The sequence below is a fragment of the Pagrus major genome, chromosome 4 (assembly GCF_040436345.1).
Source record: "Pagrus major chromosome 4, Pma_NU_1.0".
Lineage (NCBI taxonomy): Eukaryota > Metazoa > Chordata > Actinopteri > Spariformes > Sparidae > Pagrus > Pagrus major.
In genome coordinates this window covers 6,905,496-6,919,731 of record NC_133218.1, presented here as the reverse complement: position 1 = coordinate 6,919,731, position 14,236 = coordinate 6,905,496, and the positions used below count along the sequence as shown (strand labels likewise).

At 39.7% G+C, this 14,236-nt stretch overlaps 1 protein-coding gene across 1 annotated transcript in view; it reads left to right on the top strand.

The window, feature by feature from the left end:
- LOC140995102 (collagen and calcium-binding EGF domain-containing protein 1-like) overlaps positions 1 to 10,500 on the top strand; it is a 40,131-nt gene extending 29,631 nt beyond the window's left edge. Inside the window, exons 3-11 of the mRNA XM_073465020.1 lie at positions 2,199 to 2,251; positions 4,171 to 4,305; positions 4,784 to 4,921; positions 5,322 to 5,455; positions 5,699 to 5,813; positions 6,078 to 6,217; positions 6,842 to 6,877; positions 7,264 to 7,299; positions 8,059 to 10,500. Coding sequence (XP_073321121.1) covers positions 2,199 to 2,251; positions 4,171 to 4,305; positions 4,784 to 4,921; positions 5,322 to 5,455; positions 5,699 to 5,813; positions 6,078 to 6,217; positions 6,842 to 6,877; positions 7,264 to 7,299; positions 8,059 to 8,247 — 976 coding nt within the window. The 3' untranslated portion in view covers positions 8,248 to 10,500. The remainder of the gene's footprint in view (positions 1 to 2,198; positions 2,252 to 4,170; positions 4,306 to 4,783; positions 4,922 to 5,321; positions 5,456 to 5,698; positions 5,814 to 6,077; positions 6,218 to 6,841; positions 6,878 to 7,263; positions 7,300 to 8,058) is intronic.
- The last annotated feature ends 3,736 nt before the right edge of the window (positions 10,501 to 14,236 follow it).

Sequence of the window (14,236 nt, the reverse complement as noted above, 5' to 3'; positions counted from 1 at the left end):
ACCAACTCGTCAAATACTGATGCTTTGGGATTGCATGTCGGTTCAGCCTCCATCCCAAAGCGTCAGTATTTGTCAAGTTGGAAAGGAGACACAAAATCAACTTTCTTACAAATTGGACCTTTGATATAAATTGTGACTGTCACATCAGAACCAGATCGACTTGACTCTTTAAGTCAAATAACCCTTTTTGGTGGCATTAACCGAAAAGGTAATTCCCCCCAGGACAGACTTGCACCTGCAACCTATTAACCCGACTCAGATCGCCGACTGATTGATTGATGGATCGACTGGCAGACTGACTGAGTGACAGTCTTCATCAGCATTCACTCTCCTTTCTCCACCTCAGTTCCTTTGCCCGGCCATAACCATCCCTCTCAACACTCCCAGCTACAGGCTGCAGATTAAAGCTGCTCTCATCTGGATCTCATCAGTTTAGTCCGGCCTCGCCATTTTATAGGTTATTTTTCATTCACGAAAAGGAGGGGGGGGGATCTCAGAGTGATTTAGGGTTACACTGCATGGAGGCTGGAGGAGAATAAAAGCAACTTGTTGTCTTGAGGGGGAAGTGAACGAGGCAGCATGCTGTATCTCCTCCGGTAATAGCATGCCGTTTTTAGGACAGGAGTTGTGCATTTTATCTCCTTTTTCTTCAAGCGTGTGTGTGCGTGATATTTGTTGCGTGGCTGTGCTGCTCCAGTTTCTGAGCCATTTCCTCTCTGTTCTTTTTTCCAACTGTAATGTCTGTAACATGTGGTGGATTGTTGTGGGATTGCTGGACGAATGTGATTGCCAAACACCGTAAATCAGTTTTCGGAGGAATTGCTGCCCAATATTCGTTGCACAATACTGTATTTCAAAAATACTGCATCCAACGAGCTGTTACGAGCTTACATCACGAGTTCTTAGTTGTTTATTTGTTCAGGGTTTAAGTGCTGGCCAGGGAGCAAAAATACAGAAATAAGTCAAATCAGAATAGGAAACACAGCTGTGACAATCTGCTGAAATGTTTGCAGGAAGCTTATAAGTGTTTGCAATTACAATGTATAAACTAGGAATTTAAAATACAATAGCTGGTGATGATACTAATGTATTTATGCCTCTGCGCCAGTGACAGCCCGCACATCCATACGTACCTATGTCTGTCCCACTTTTGTGAACGCGATATCTCAGGACCGCCTTGTGGGAATTTATTCAAATTTGAAGTTACTGTGCACTTGGATTCAAGGATGAACTGAACAGATTTTGGCCGCCAAATGTCAACAGTCAAGATCACTGTGACCTCATGGCGACTCATTCTCATGAACATTGTATTTTAAGAACGCCTTGAAGAACTTTCCACACATTTGGAAGAAATGTCCACTTGGACTCAAGGATGAACTAATTAAATTAGATTTGAGTGGTCGAAGTTTGATGGTCAAGGTCACTGTGACCTCACAAAACACATTTTTGGCCATTACTCAACAACTCAACAACTTTATATGACATCAGTATATTAAATATTTAATAATAAAATGTTCTGGCCACTATTCAATGCAACAGCTCAGCAACTTCACTGGTTTGCAGGGGCATACAACCATGATGCAATAATGTTTTTTTTGTTGTCATTTATTGTGTTTGAGTTGTTTATTATTCCTCCTTGGTGCCAGTGAAACAAAAAAGACCTTCATTATGAAAAACTGAACTGTTTTTAAAGCACAGATTCAGATTGTTTTTCAAGAGTGTGGGATGAGCGTCAATTTACAAGATGAAGACGACTATGGACTAATAGGCCTAGTTTATAATAATAATAAAGTTGTTGGCCTTGTTCACGCAGTTACCATGTTGAGATGTAGGCTAATTTATCCATCAGTGTGACTCCTGTCCCTTCCTGTTGCTGCGTCGCTGTGTCTGGTCTGTATGTTGATACTTTCAGCTGCATACATGCTTCTGAATGGTCTGTTGTCAGCCAACTGTGAGACGTTGGATGTCAGTGATGTCCAAACTTAAATCCACAGCTACATGATATGGACAAAGACACGTCTTTAATCCAGAATGGTGCTTTTCTCGGAAGTGCATCAATCTTAACCTCTACACTGATAAAAGTGTTTATTCTCTTTCCTTATGCTAAGCTAAGATAACTACTGTAGTTGCTGGCTGTAGTTTCACGTTTACTGCACAGACACATCAAACTCTAACAACTTTGTTTTGTTTTTTTTCAGGAGGAAATGCTGTGACGGATTCAGGTTTGTGATGGGCCAGTGCATACCTGAAAGTAGGTAAACCAAACACACCATCCTCTAAGTTTGGCTCACGAACTCTCACATCTGATTCACATGATCCAAATTTCATCCGTCACAGCAGTTTACAGATTAAAAACAGGCTGCACAAAACACGGCCTGGAGACCAGATTTGCTGATTTGGACCTCCAAAGAGATCCACAAAACACACATTTTATGGTTGACTTTTGTCAGTTTGGAGTAATTATGTTTTAGGAGTCATTTCAGATAATTGCAATGCAATGATCCTAACAACACAACAGCCAGAAAAGAAAGTTTCCACAGTTTTGCCACAGACAAATTTAGTTGTGGTCATTTATATAAAACATCTGACAATTGTGAAAAATGGACTTATTGTATATAATCATTGTCAGGAACACTGGTGAACAGCGTTGAAAAGCATGTTTAGTGTCTGCGGCATTAATACTTAGAATATAGACTGTAGGATGCCCCCATAGGATTACAGTGAGTCACTTCAGCCACTAGAGAACACTGTTCCTCCATGTATATAACAGCATGGATGTCCAAGAAACAGTCAACTGATGTGTCTGTGCCTGAAAACACACACACACAAATATATTTCCTTGGGATCGCATAAAATAACTATCCCTGTCCTGAGACATGGTTCTTGTGGGTTGGATCGAAGGCTTTTTCTACAACAGACATTTTGTCTATAAATTAACGTGTGGTGCACTATATTTACCCACACACCATCCGATATTGCTGTGTTGGTGTTGTTACTGGATCATCATAATTAAGGTCACGCACATGGCAGTAGTTATCCTTTCAAACTTGTGTTTACCGCGGTGAAACCCAAACCATCTTTTCCTCCACCTAACCAAGTATTATTGTGTCCAAAACCTAACCAAACTGTGACAATGACAAATGACAAGAAAAGTTACTTTAAAGATAATATTATTATAAAAACTATAATAATACAAGTAAATAGCATGTGTTACACAACTTTTTGAACCCTGGTCTGCTGACTAAGAGTCATATACATTACCCATTTAACCAGAACAGCTCACCCCAGATGTGGTTTTTGTCGCTATTTCCTCAGTTAAGATGTTGTTTGTGGAACAACATCAGCACAAGTTGTAAAACTGTGACACCATAACAGCATGATTGGTCAGTTTCAATGATAGTTCTGGACCAACATAAACTACTTCGTTCTAGGAACCTCACCAACACAGTGATATCAGATACACCATTTACCCACAGTCATTTTATTTGAGAGTTTGAGTGTAAAACATAGACACTGTTTAGTGCCCATAAAAAACTCCCAAGATCGAATGACAAAAGCAGCGCCCATGGGTGCAGAGGTAGAATAGTGCAGGCAAAATGTTTGTTGCTGCAGTATTAGGTATATATTTATTATATGGAATGTTATGTCTTTTATCGGGACACTGAGTCTGTAATTTGAATTGTATGCTACTTTCTGCTAACAATCCCACAATGCAATGGCTTGTTTTTTATAGATGTAAAACTTAGAGTAGTTGATAAGCGTCAAAATCTCAATTTACGACACACTGTTGCATAGACTACTGAGTATTTAATTATTTCTCAAGTGTCTGAGTGAGGCGTTACAGTGTGACAATGAGCCAGGACCCTGAGACTGAAGCAGCAAAATGGAATTCAGCCCTCATTCATTTTATTATTCACAGCTGTGATTTTCCTACTGTAACATGTCAATATGTCTTCGTGAGAAACGGCCCCGAGCTATCCATGGGCTGATAGTAGAAGCTGTATTGGTCAGCTCCCAGTTGTGTAAGTGGAACTTTATGAGTGTAAGGAGGTGGTAATAGAGATTAATAGCACTCCTGGGTGATTACAGTAATGTTTGTTTTCAGACAGTGATCCTAAATAACTTTAACATGTTCGGTCTGCGTGTTCTCTGCCTCCTCTCTCTCTGTAGGCGTGGATGTGTGTGCAGCGTCGCCCTGCGAGCAGCAGTGCACTGATAACTTTGGACGTGTTGTCTGCACATGTTATCCCGGCTATCGCTTCGACCGAGAGAGACACCGCAACCACAAATCTCCATACTGTCTGGGTCAGCGCATTCCCTTCTCATCTCTGCGTTAAAAATACTTTGGACTATCACGTCGGTTACTGACATTTCATCACAACACAGTCATTCATATTACAGTAAATGATGTTCCTAAAAACAAATAACTCCCCTTTTGGCTTCTTTTAACATGTTGGAGGTGGTTTTTCAGGACTTTTCTTAACTGGAAAAACAGCGCCCTCATCTGTTTTGTGTAGCAACAGTGTCCCTCTCCAGTGGCACATAATGTAAAATCTCATGTAGACATATTATATATATTATAATGAAGTCACAACAGGGCTATTATACTGCACATAGCTCTCGAGTTTCAAAGGACAAAACAAAATAATAATCATCTAATCTCCATGCTGAGAGGTGAGGACAAAGAAAAAACTCCAGACTTTGCTCCTTATTTTGTGTCTAATCATGTACATTGTTTTCTCCATTTTCCCCTTCACTCATACACTCACACACACTCATGCAGACATTGACGAGTGTGAGCACCCTGACAGCAGCATGTGTGACCACGAGTGTGTGAACACAGCGGGCAGCTTCCTGTGTCGTTGTCACAGCGGCTACATCCTGGCGCCGGACCAACGCTCCTGTATCCCTGTACACAACTGTGAGTTTTTGTGTTTTCAGTTGAGCTTTACATCTTGTGGATGAAAATCCAGCAGGAAAATCTGAATCAGTGTCCATCAGTTCATGTGCTCATCAGGGTGTTAGATTCTTTTAGGCCTCAGTATAAAGCAATCGATATCAGTGTTACTAGATAAAAGAAATGACGGTCAGTCCTAGTCATCCAGTGACTAGAAATATTGTGTCTACATGTTTATTTGTCCATTTTAACAATTAGCCAGACTGCTGATGTTTACTATTAAACACTCTGGAAATGATTGATTTGACTCTGTATTGCTGTGTGACATTAGTTATGTCAGTGTTAGGGGTTTGATTCCCAGTGCGGTCACACATACTGAAAATATGTTCTAGTAAAAAGTGTAAATGTATGTTTTGTGTTGCAGTGAGTTCATCGGGGAAGTCAGACACATTGATGAGTGCTGGCACCTGCTCGTTCACCTGTCAGGACTTTATCAACATGAAAAACAGCCTGCTGCAGCTAAAACTAAAGCTGGGCAACACACAGTCACCCAACCAGGTAACATGTCTACTTTAGAGAGTCACCTTAACACTCAAACAAATACATTACTCAATTATTTTAACCTTCATTGATTGATTACTAAACCTTCTGTGTCAACAGGTTAAGCATGAAGCAGACAGCAGAGAATAGAAAAAAGACATTTAGATTTGGTTTAACTCATCGAAAGGAACTGAGGTTGACATAAGTTAAAATGTGGGGAACTACTCACTCGATCCTACTGTTTCCTCTTTGTGTTTGCAGGTACCTGACCTGGCCAACAGCAGTGACAAGCCATCTCTGGGAAGGGCAGGAAAAAGTCCTGATAGTCCTTGTCTTCCTGGTTTACCTGGTTCTCCTGGAGCTCCTGGGGTCCCAGGTAAAGTAGATATACTAACTGTAAGGTTAGAGAAATGAAATCTGCCTGCTGATATCTGCACAGGTTGCTGAGTTATACAGTATTTTAAATAACAAAAAGGAAGGATTTAACAAATTTGTGCTCAAAATCTGAAAGAAATAATCCTTTCATGTGCATCAATCTTATGTCTTTTGTTTTGACTTGTGAAAAAGAAAGAAAAGTCTTGTGTATATATTTTTGTTGAGTGTAATTCTCTTTATCGCTGCATCAATCTGTCCTCACCAGGACACCCAGGAGAACCGGGAAAGAGAGGGGACCCAGGGGATAGGGGCCCGCCTGGCCCTAGGGGTCCACGGGGAGACATGGGACCCATGGGTCCAGAGCCTGACCTGAAGCACATCAAGAGAGGCCGCAGGGGGGCAGTGGTAAGAAAAAATGTCATAATGTAGGGGTTATCCATGGGCGTTGCAGCCATTATATGAGGGTGGGGATAAATTACTAAAATGAAATGAAATTAATTTACTAGAATGAAATAGAAAACAGCAATGACATCTACTCTATTCAAAGTTTCCTCGGGGATAACCCACACAGCTCCGTTTAAAATTGTCCCACCCACATTCTAAATGCACCCTGCGCCCATGGGGTTATCACATGTGTTTTGTACAAAGACGTTTTTCTGTTTAGTTCCCACTGGAGCCTTGACATCAGGGGATCTAAGTGGCTTTTCATAACCTGGAGGTCACATCTTCAGTGTGTCTAATAATCCAGTGTGACAGCATGTCATCTGAATATGGGTTTGGTGACTCTGGTCTGACGTGAGCAACCAAGTATCCGTCCACTGTGACGCACAGTCAGCCATCATCCACCACCATCAGATCACAATGTTGCTTTGATTGAAAATAAACCTGCTTCTCTGCAGTTGTAAGAGTATTTATCAATGTGTTTACCAAAACGAAAACTGTGTCCATTGATGTGCATCACAAATGCCTTTCTCTTCATATAATTAGCTTGACAAACCTGCTCATATCTGTGTCTTATCATTCATACAGGGACCGCCTGGGGCACCAGGAACAGATGGACTAAAGGTCGTTATCACATATCCGTATTTTACTTATAAGTGCTTTGAATTTTTGTCTTTATGTTTGTCTGTGTGGGTATGTGTGGAGCTACACTGTTGCCATCTAGTGTCTACATTGCTTTCAGACACCGGTCACTGAGTGAATGGAGTCCACTAAAGTCAAACAGTGGCAAAATAAACCACATGTAGTTCTGAAAAGCTAACTGTACCATTATTCTGGTTTCATAATCATCATAGTTTTAATCCTTGACATTCAGTAGAATGGCTTTCAGGACACTTTAACAAGTTGTTCCTCACCAAATAGTACCATCATGCATCAAAATCAGTTTGTAAAACTCTTAGAAAGCTGTGTCTGTTGGAATTTGGTGAATATGTGCTGTTTCTCACCTGCAGGGTGACAGAGGAGCTCCTGGTCCCAGAGGTCCACCTGTAAGTTAATTTACACCTTAAACACATACTGTAGTAAATTCATAATTTTCAGCTTTCTGAATCTACTCACAAACATGCTCTGAAAATGCTACAGTCACGATTTTTCACATGCTTCTTAGCTTATTTTATATTTTATTTTATAACTATGATTAGACTAAGTCATTAAGCTGCTTCCTCCATCTACATTTTGCAATATAAATATAAACTGCTGAATATACTATTCAGCAGTTCTGCATCAAAATGTCTAAAAATGACTAGACCTGTACCTACATTATACCAACAAATCCACATGTTTACTCATGCTAACGGTGCATTTCAATTGGTCTCCTGTCGCTACAACTTCTGAGAGGGTGTCAGAGAGCGAAGAAGAACGTTGGCAAACAAGGTTAAAGAAAGGTTTAAAACATTACCTCATGCATTGACATTTCTGCCCGAGTCATGACAAATTTTCATCAGTAATGGTCGTTGTTTGGTGGTGTGTTCCCTTCGGGCAACCCCCTCACCGTTCGCCAAGCCCCTTCCCACACAACACTCAGCAAACATCTCTTGATTGGATAGAGAGAGCAAAAGCGACTGCAGGTTTCACAAGCTAGCCATATTAAGACAAGATGGTGGTGCACTATATGTGTTTTGTATTACTTTGTATCAGTGTCATAAACCTTTTTTCTGTTGTGAAAAGGGGGCCTCCCAGCTCCCATAAGGAGACCCAGTGAAAAATTACATGCATCTTCAATTCCTCATTTTCTCCTCTGTCCCCAGGGACCACCCGGCTCCTTTGACTTCCTCCTGCTAATGATGGCCGACATCCGCAATGACATAATTGAACTGCAGGAGAAGGTGTTTGGGGAGCGGCGAGGCCTCTCTCTGGACAATCCTCCTCATTCCAGCGGGGAAGCAGAATTTGTAGAGTGGGGCTCTGGACAAGGAGATCTCAAGCTCAATACCTGACCTCTGACATCCCACCCACAGTAACAGTCACTCAAGCCGAGCAAAACAAACACCAAACTTGACTCTTTGTTGCTTTAGTGATAAAGGACGCTGGTGGTCAAAGTGCCATCATGTAAATAACATCTAACCTCACAGCGGGGATGAACTGAGTAAGGATTTCACCCTCAACACTGCCACAGACAGTAAAACAGAGAGACACGAGGATTATAAAACAGAAACTGGACCACAGACTCTCTAACCACTGCAAGTACTGTGTGGCTGCCTCTCATATGCTGTGGTGTGAGTGAGAAAGATGCAGCGTGTGCCTTTATGTCTGAGCCTCTGAGCTGAACCACTTCAAACGACGAACTTTATCGTCTACATCTCTTCCTGTTCCCGTGTCTGTCCATTGACAGTTTGCCTGCAGGGAGTTGGTACAAAGACCCAGGACCCGCACTGTGAGCCTCCCCTGCACCTACCTGCAGTATCCCGACCTCGAGTTTTAGCTCTGCAGCTATTCTCTACTCTGAGGCATCTTCAGAAACTATTACAATACCAATCCTGTACTGTTGCACAAAAACACTTCTGCCTGAAAAGAACAATTAAACAACTCTAGTCCAAGTATGATTAATAAAACACATAAACTGCTGCAATGTGTTCATCTAAATATAATCTGAGAGAGATGTTAAATATGTAAGACATCCAATATTTTGACAGTTTAAGAAAGTACAATCTGCTGCTTATAAATCAAATGCAGTATTGACTATTACACTAAAGGGTTTTAGAAAGTCTTTAAATTAAAAGGTTTAAATCGATTCATACATTGGGAAAGGCAGATGATCACATTGGAACTGACTCTTAATCAGAGATGAGGAGGGCACATATTCTCACACTTTCACTTGGGAGTTGAGCACAAACAAGAGACATTAAGATGGAAGGCTGCTTGAAAGTTTTTTGTTTTTTTGTACTGTGAAGCAGCTGCCATTTCTCATTCCTAAATAAAGGTTTGTCGAACTCTAGAACTCTTTAATGTTTATTTTATTTTTAATGAATCATCAAATTGCAAAAAAGGGATAAACATTCTGTTTAATAAAGAGGAGCAATAAATAAACCTATTAAAGGAACAATTCCACATTTTGAGAAATGTGATTATTATTTACAGCTGTGAAATAGCTCCAAACTAGCTTCTCTTTAGTTCAGCCATCACTTCATGTTGGATTAACCTAGTGGTCAGGGGGCGGACCGGGGCAAGCTACAAGTGGCGCAATGCGTGACTTGAAAGACAGAAATTGAAACTGATCCCTTTATATCGATCCAATTGAAGCTAGAATTGATCTTTAAAAGGAATAGAGAGTATCAGTTGTATTGATATTTTGGAAACGAGCCATCCACCCCTTCACTAGCTCTAGAGGATAAAGTCAGGTGCAGAGCCAGAACTTCTGGAGGGATAAACACCCAGAGTCAAATCAGATTCTCCTCTGACTCTTAGCCATTGACTGACGAAAGGAAGGCTCAGAGATTACTTTAAACTTTTGGGATTAAAAATTGGATTTGTTTTCACCCATATTTATTAACTTGACCGCAGCAGCTGCGGAGGTAACGGTATTGTTGGGTGTTTAAACACTGTTTATGTAGTGTGTTGACAGCGGGCTGGAGCTGGAGTGAAGCAATGGTATTTTTTATCTTTAACATTTTTGTTTTTTTATCTCCAGCACTGGGTCCTATATTGTGTCCCTGTCAGATTAAAGCTGAACAAATATATTTAAAATATAATGTAGGCTATAGCCTGATACACTATCAGAAGTCACCTCTTCATCATCCATTAACTTGTTGATTCATTTTTCTCACTGCAACTCAGGCTCTTTTCTTTCAGATTAATGTGCACACTCTGTATACATGCAGAAATATATCCGAGTCCACTGAATTTAAATGGAGTTTAAATTTTTAGTTGCCTGTTGCCATGGTGAATAATGGTGTCAAAGCTTCATTGATAATAAATAACATTTGGTATACCCAAATAATTTTTTTTAAAAAAGCTCCTATTGTGTAATTTGGTGGAAGGGTTGACTCTTGGGCATTTAAGATTTGTATTGAATATGCTTTATTGTCCTAAGTACAATACGTAAATAGAAGAATACATTGATAGCCTGTATGTTTATAGGACATGTTTGTTATTTGTTTTGCTGCTGCAGCATGAAGGTCTAACCAGTAATGCAGTATCCTTTCAATATATACTGTATGTGGTCTTAAACTAATAAAATGTTACAGATAATGCCTCAGACCCAGTGGACAACCTGCATTTAAGCTGGATAGGGATACAATATCTTGTTTATGTTGTCAAATGGTGTGATATTACTAGTGATTATGTAAATATCAGAGGGGAATCCTTAGGGCCTTCTAGGCCTTCAGAGACGGCCCAAACATCTCAGCTTTTCCAGTGTTGTATTCAATTTCTTTCATTTAATAATTATTCTCTCTAAATATAATTTGGCCTCATTTTCTATTAAACTTGCTTCAGAAATGAAAGGGTTGCTGTCCCGAGACTAAAGCAACTTCCAATAGTGCAGCACAGTAAAGAGCTTTGTTGCTAGACATAAACATTACTGCAGATAAATGTACATGTGACTGTGTGTGATAACTGTTCCTACTGAAACAGAAATAAGGATAAGAAGACACTCAAAATGATTCACTGTATTACAGTTCTTAATATCAAACACACTTAATTATATGACTTATTCAATCGATGGTGCATTATTAGATTACATTGTAATTACCTACTGCCCAAATTCAAGTATCAGTAATCTCATGCAGCTCTGGAAAGACTCTAGAAAGTTAGTAATTCTGCTATCATTGTGTGGCGTTTGCTGCCCTCTTCTGGGCCTTACATGCAACAACTACACAACACAGACACCTGCTGTTATCACAAGCTACCTGGCAGCCTGCCGCTTGTCACTAGCAAAACCTTTTGCATTGTTGCGGCTTTTTTGGTGCGCTAAGTTTTGGCTGAGCTGGAGTCCCAGCTCTAATAGTCACGGTGTGCCACTGGGAAATATGTACGACCTGTAATCGAGAAACAGAACATTGAAATTCGCTAGTAATAATCTCAAATTTACTATTTATCTACATCTACATGCATCTTAGCTGTGCACAACATACAATTGGTAAACTGTATTTTACATATAACATCAAGTATATGATTTAAAATCAATCGGATTTATTGCAGAGTAAGTTTTCATATACAAGGTATTTGCAAAGATAAGAAGCAAGTTCTACAAAATAACATTACAAAATATATTTAAAAAATGCACAATATGTTATTTAAACAAAAGACATGATGAGGGCAGCTGCAGATGGGAAGACACTGTTCTTGTGGCATGAAGTTTAGGTCCAGGTAATTTCACACTTTTTAATGGGTTTTCAAAATGGATAACATAACTGCTCTTTCAAATTACATGATTATACAATTTGCATTATATCAGTACTGAAGCTAATTAGTAAAAAGTCACCATCCACTCCAAAAACTCCGGATATGGTGTTCCACACCATATCCTTTTTATGGTTATCATTATAAAAAGGATGTGTGGTGTCGTAAATAATAGTGTGGTTCTCCAACTTCATGATGAGCTTCTCCTCGTCCATGGTTTCGTCAATGACCTCTGAAAACCTCTGACCTGTTGACTCCAGGCCTGGCCCCGCCCATTATGACATTTTGTTGATGTAGTTACGTGAAATATTAGTGTTTTATTTTTAAAAATAACCGGATGTTTTAATGTTACCACATTACTGTTGTTTGATCCTGTAATGTTGCTTTGTGGGTCATTTCTCTTTTGATTAGTGAAGGATCTGTTTAGTTATCAGACTGTGAACACCATCAGATGGATATGCCCCCGCTCTGCGCCTCCAGCTTTTCCATTCACACAGACGTCAGCTTGCCTCTGCTGCGGCTCCAATACTACCTCCGGAGACGCATCAGAGCATTCTTGCGTATATACATACTCACTCTTACATATACACATACTCACTCATATGTATATACATACTCACTTTTACGCATATAAATACTCACTTTTACGTACATGCACACTCACTTTTAAGTAGACACATACTTACTCTTACGTACATACATACTCACTCTTATATATATACATACCCACTTTTACGTATATAAATACTCACTTTTACATATATACATACTAATTTTTATATACATACATGCTTAACTTGCAAATATATGCATTCTCACACCCCAATACACTACTGAGAGTATGCATGTATGTGCAAGTGCTCAGTACCAATATATATGTACTTGCAAGTGTAGTATGTATGTATGTGCAAGTGGTCAGTAACAGTATATATGTATGGGCGAGTGTAGTATGTATTTTTGGCCTAAACGGCTTCTCATACATACATACATACATATTGGTTGTGGGCTTGCATGTTTGGTAAACATAGCCTTACTGGAGACTGCACTGTGACAAAAGTTGAGCCATTGGATATCACAGCATGGTGTACTATAATGTACTTTATCGTGTCATATTCAGGGTGCCCATGAAAAAAGAGAGTAAACTACTCTTACATTTACAACCAGTTAACAATTGTTTTTTGTTTTTATTTTGTTTTGTTTTGTTTTTTTGCAAGGTGAATTACTGTTACTAATTGTATGCCTTCTGTCATTATGGTCTGTTTTTTTTTCTGATATTATGCATATAGTGATTCCATGGTGTAATGGTTAGCACTCTGGCTTTTGAATCCAGTGATCTGAGTTCAAATCTTGGTGGAACCTCATTTAAGGTAGTGAGACTCAAACAATGATCAACTTGACAAAGAAAAGCAATACTTACAGTCTGCACAAGTTGGCTGTAAGCATTTAATGGTTTGTGAGGCAATGTCCAGCACAGTGTTACAAAGTATTCCACCAAGAATGTGCAGATGCAGCGCGCTTACTGGAGATTGTGTTGTGGCAAAAGATGAGCCAGTATACAACATAAGATGGTGCATTATAATGTACTATGTCATGACATATTCAGGGTGCCCATTAAATAGAATGACCTATGCTACAGGTCGTGGTACTTCAACACAATAATGCAACAAACATCAATCTATTCTAATCATTGGGGGCAGAAACTCAACTTTTGCCACAACACAAACTACATTAAGGTGTTGTGTTTGCCAAACATGTGAGAGCATCCTTTTCCCAGTTTATAAATTGATGACTGAGAGGGTGATGGGTGGAACAGAGAAAGATTGGACAGTACTAAAGTGGTGCATCTTCCGACTCTTCTTGGAGGTTCCCCCTGTGGCCTGCTCCTGTGGGGGCTGAGAGAAGGTGACACCAGGAATGCCCAGTGCGGTCAGTGCAACGTACAGTAAACTAACAAAGCAGGAAAAGGAGCACAACCTAAGCAGCCTAACTATCGAGATTAGTAATGAGTAACCCACTGGTGGTAGGCTGTATAGATACTGAGGCACACAGACAAATGTCACCACACATTTTCTGATCTCTGTCATGGCAGATGTGTAGTGAAAGTCATGTGTAAAATACGAGAGCCAACTGAGAGGCCTGTCTGAGTTGTAACAGATGACTTTCTGTCTTTCAAACACAAATAGTTTTGCTACAATAATGGCCCCAAACTTATCAAATTCTTAGAGTGTCGACAATCAGAAAAAGCTCAGTCAGTGAGATTTATTAAAGTCTCTAATAAACATTTCAGTCACTCCATTTTCACATGAAACATAAAAAAAAACAGCCTCAGTTATTCACTCCCCAAACAGCATGTAGGCTGTATTAAACTATTTTGTTCACTAATAAATCTGATCTCTCCTGCTATGATGAAATTAGTGATAGGTGGTGAAAACATGCAACCCTTATCTCTGGAGAAGGACCTGCACTATAGTGGTGAGGCATGTCAGCCTTTGCCGACATGATGTTGCACACCTGCTACCTGTAGATCTGTCACAAATACATTAAACCATATAAAAAATATTTATTTAATAAAATTATAATTATTGT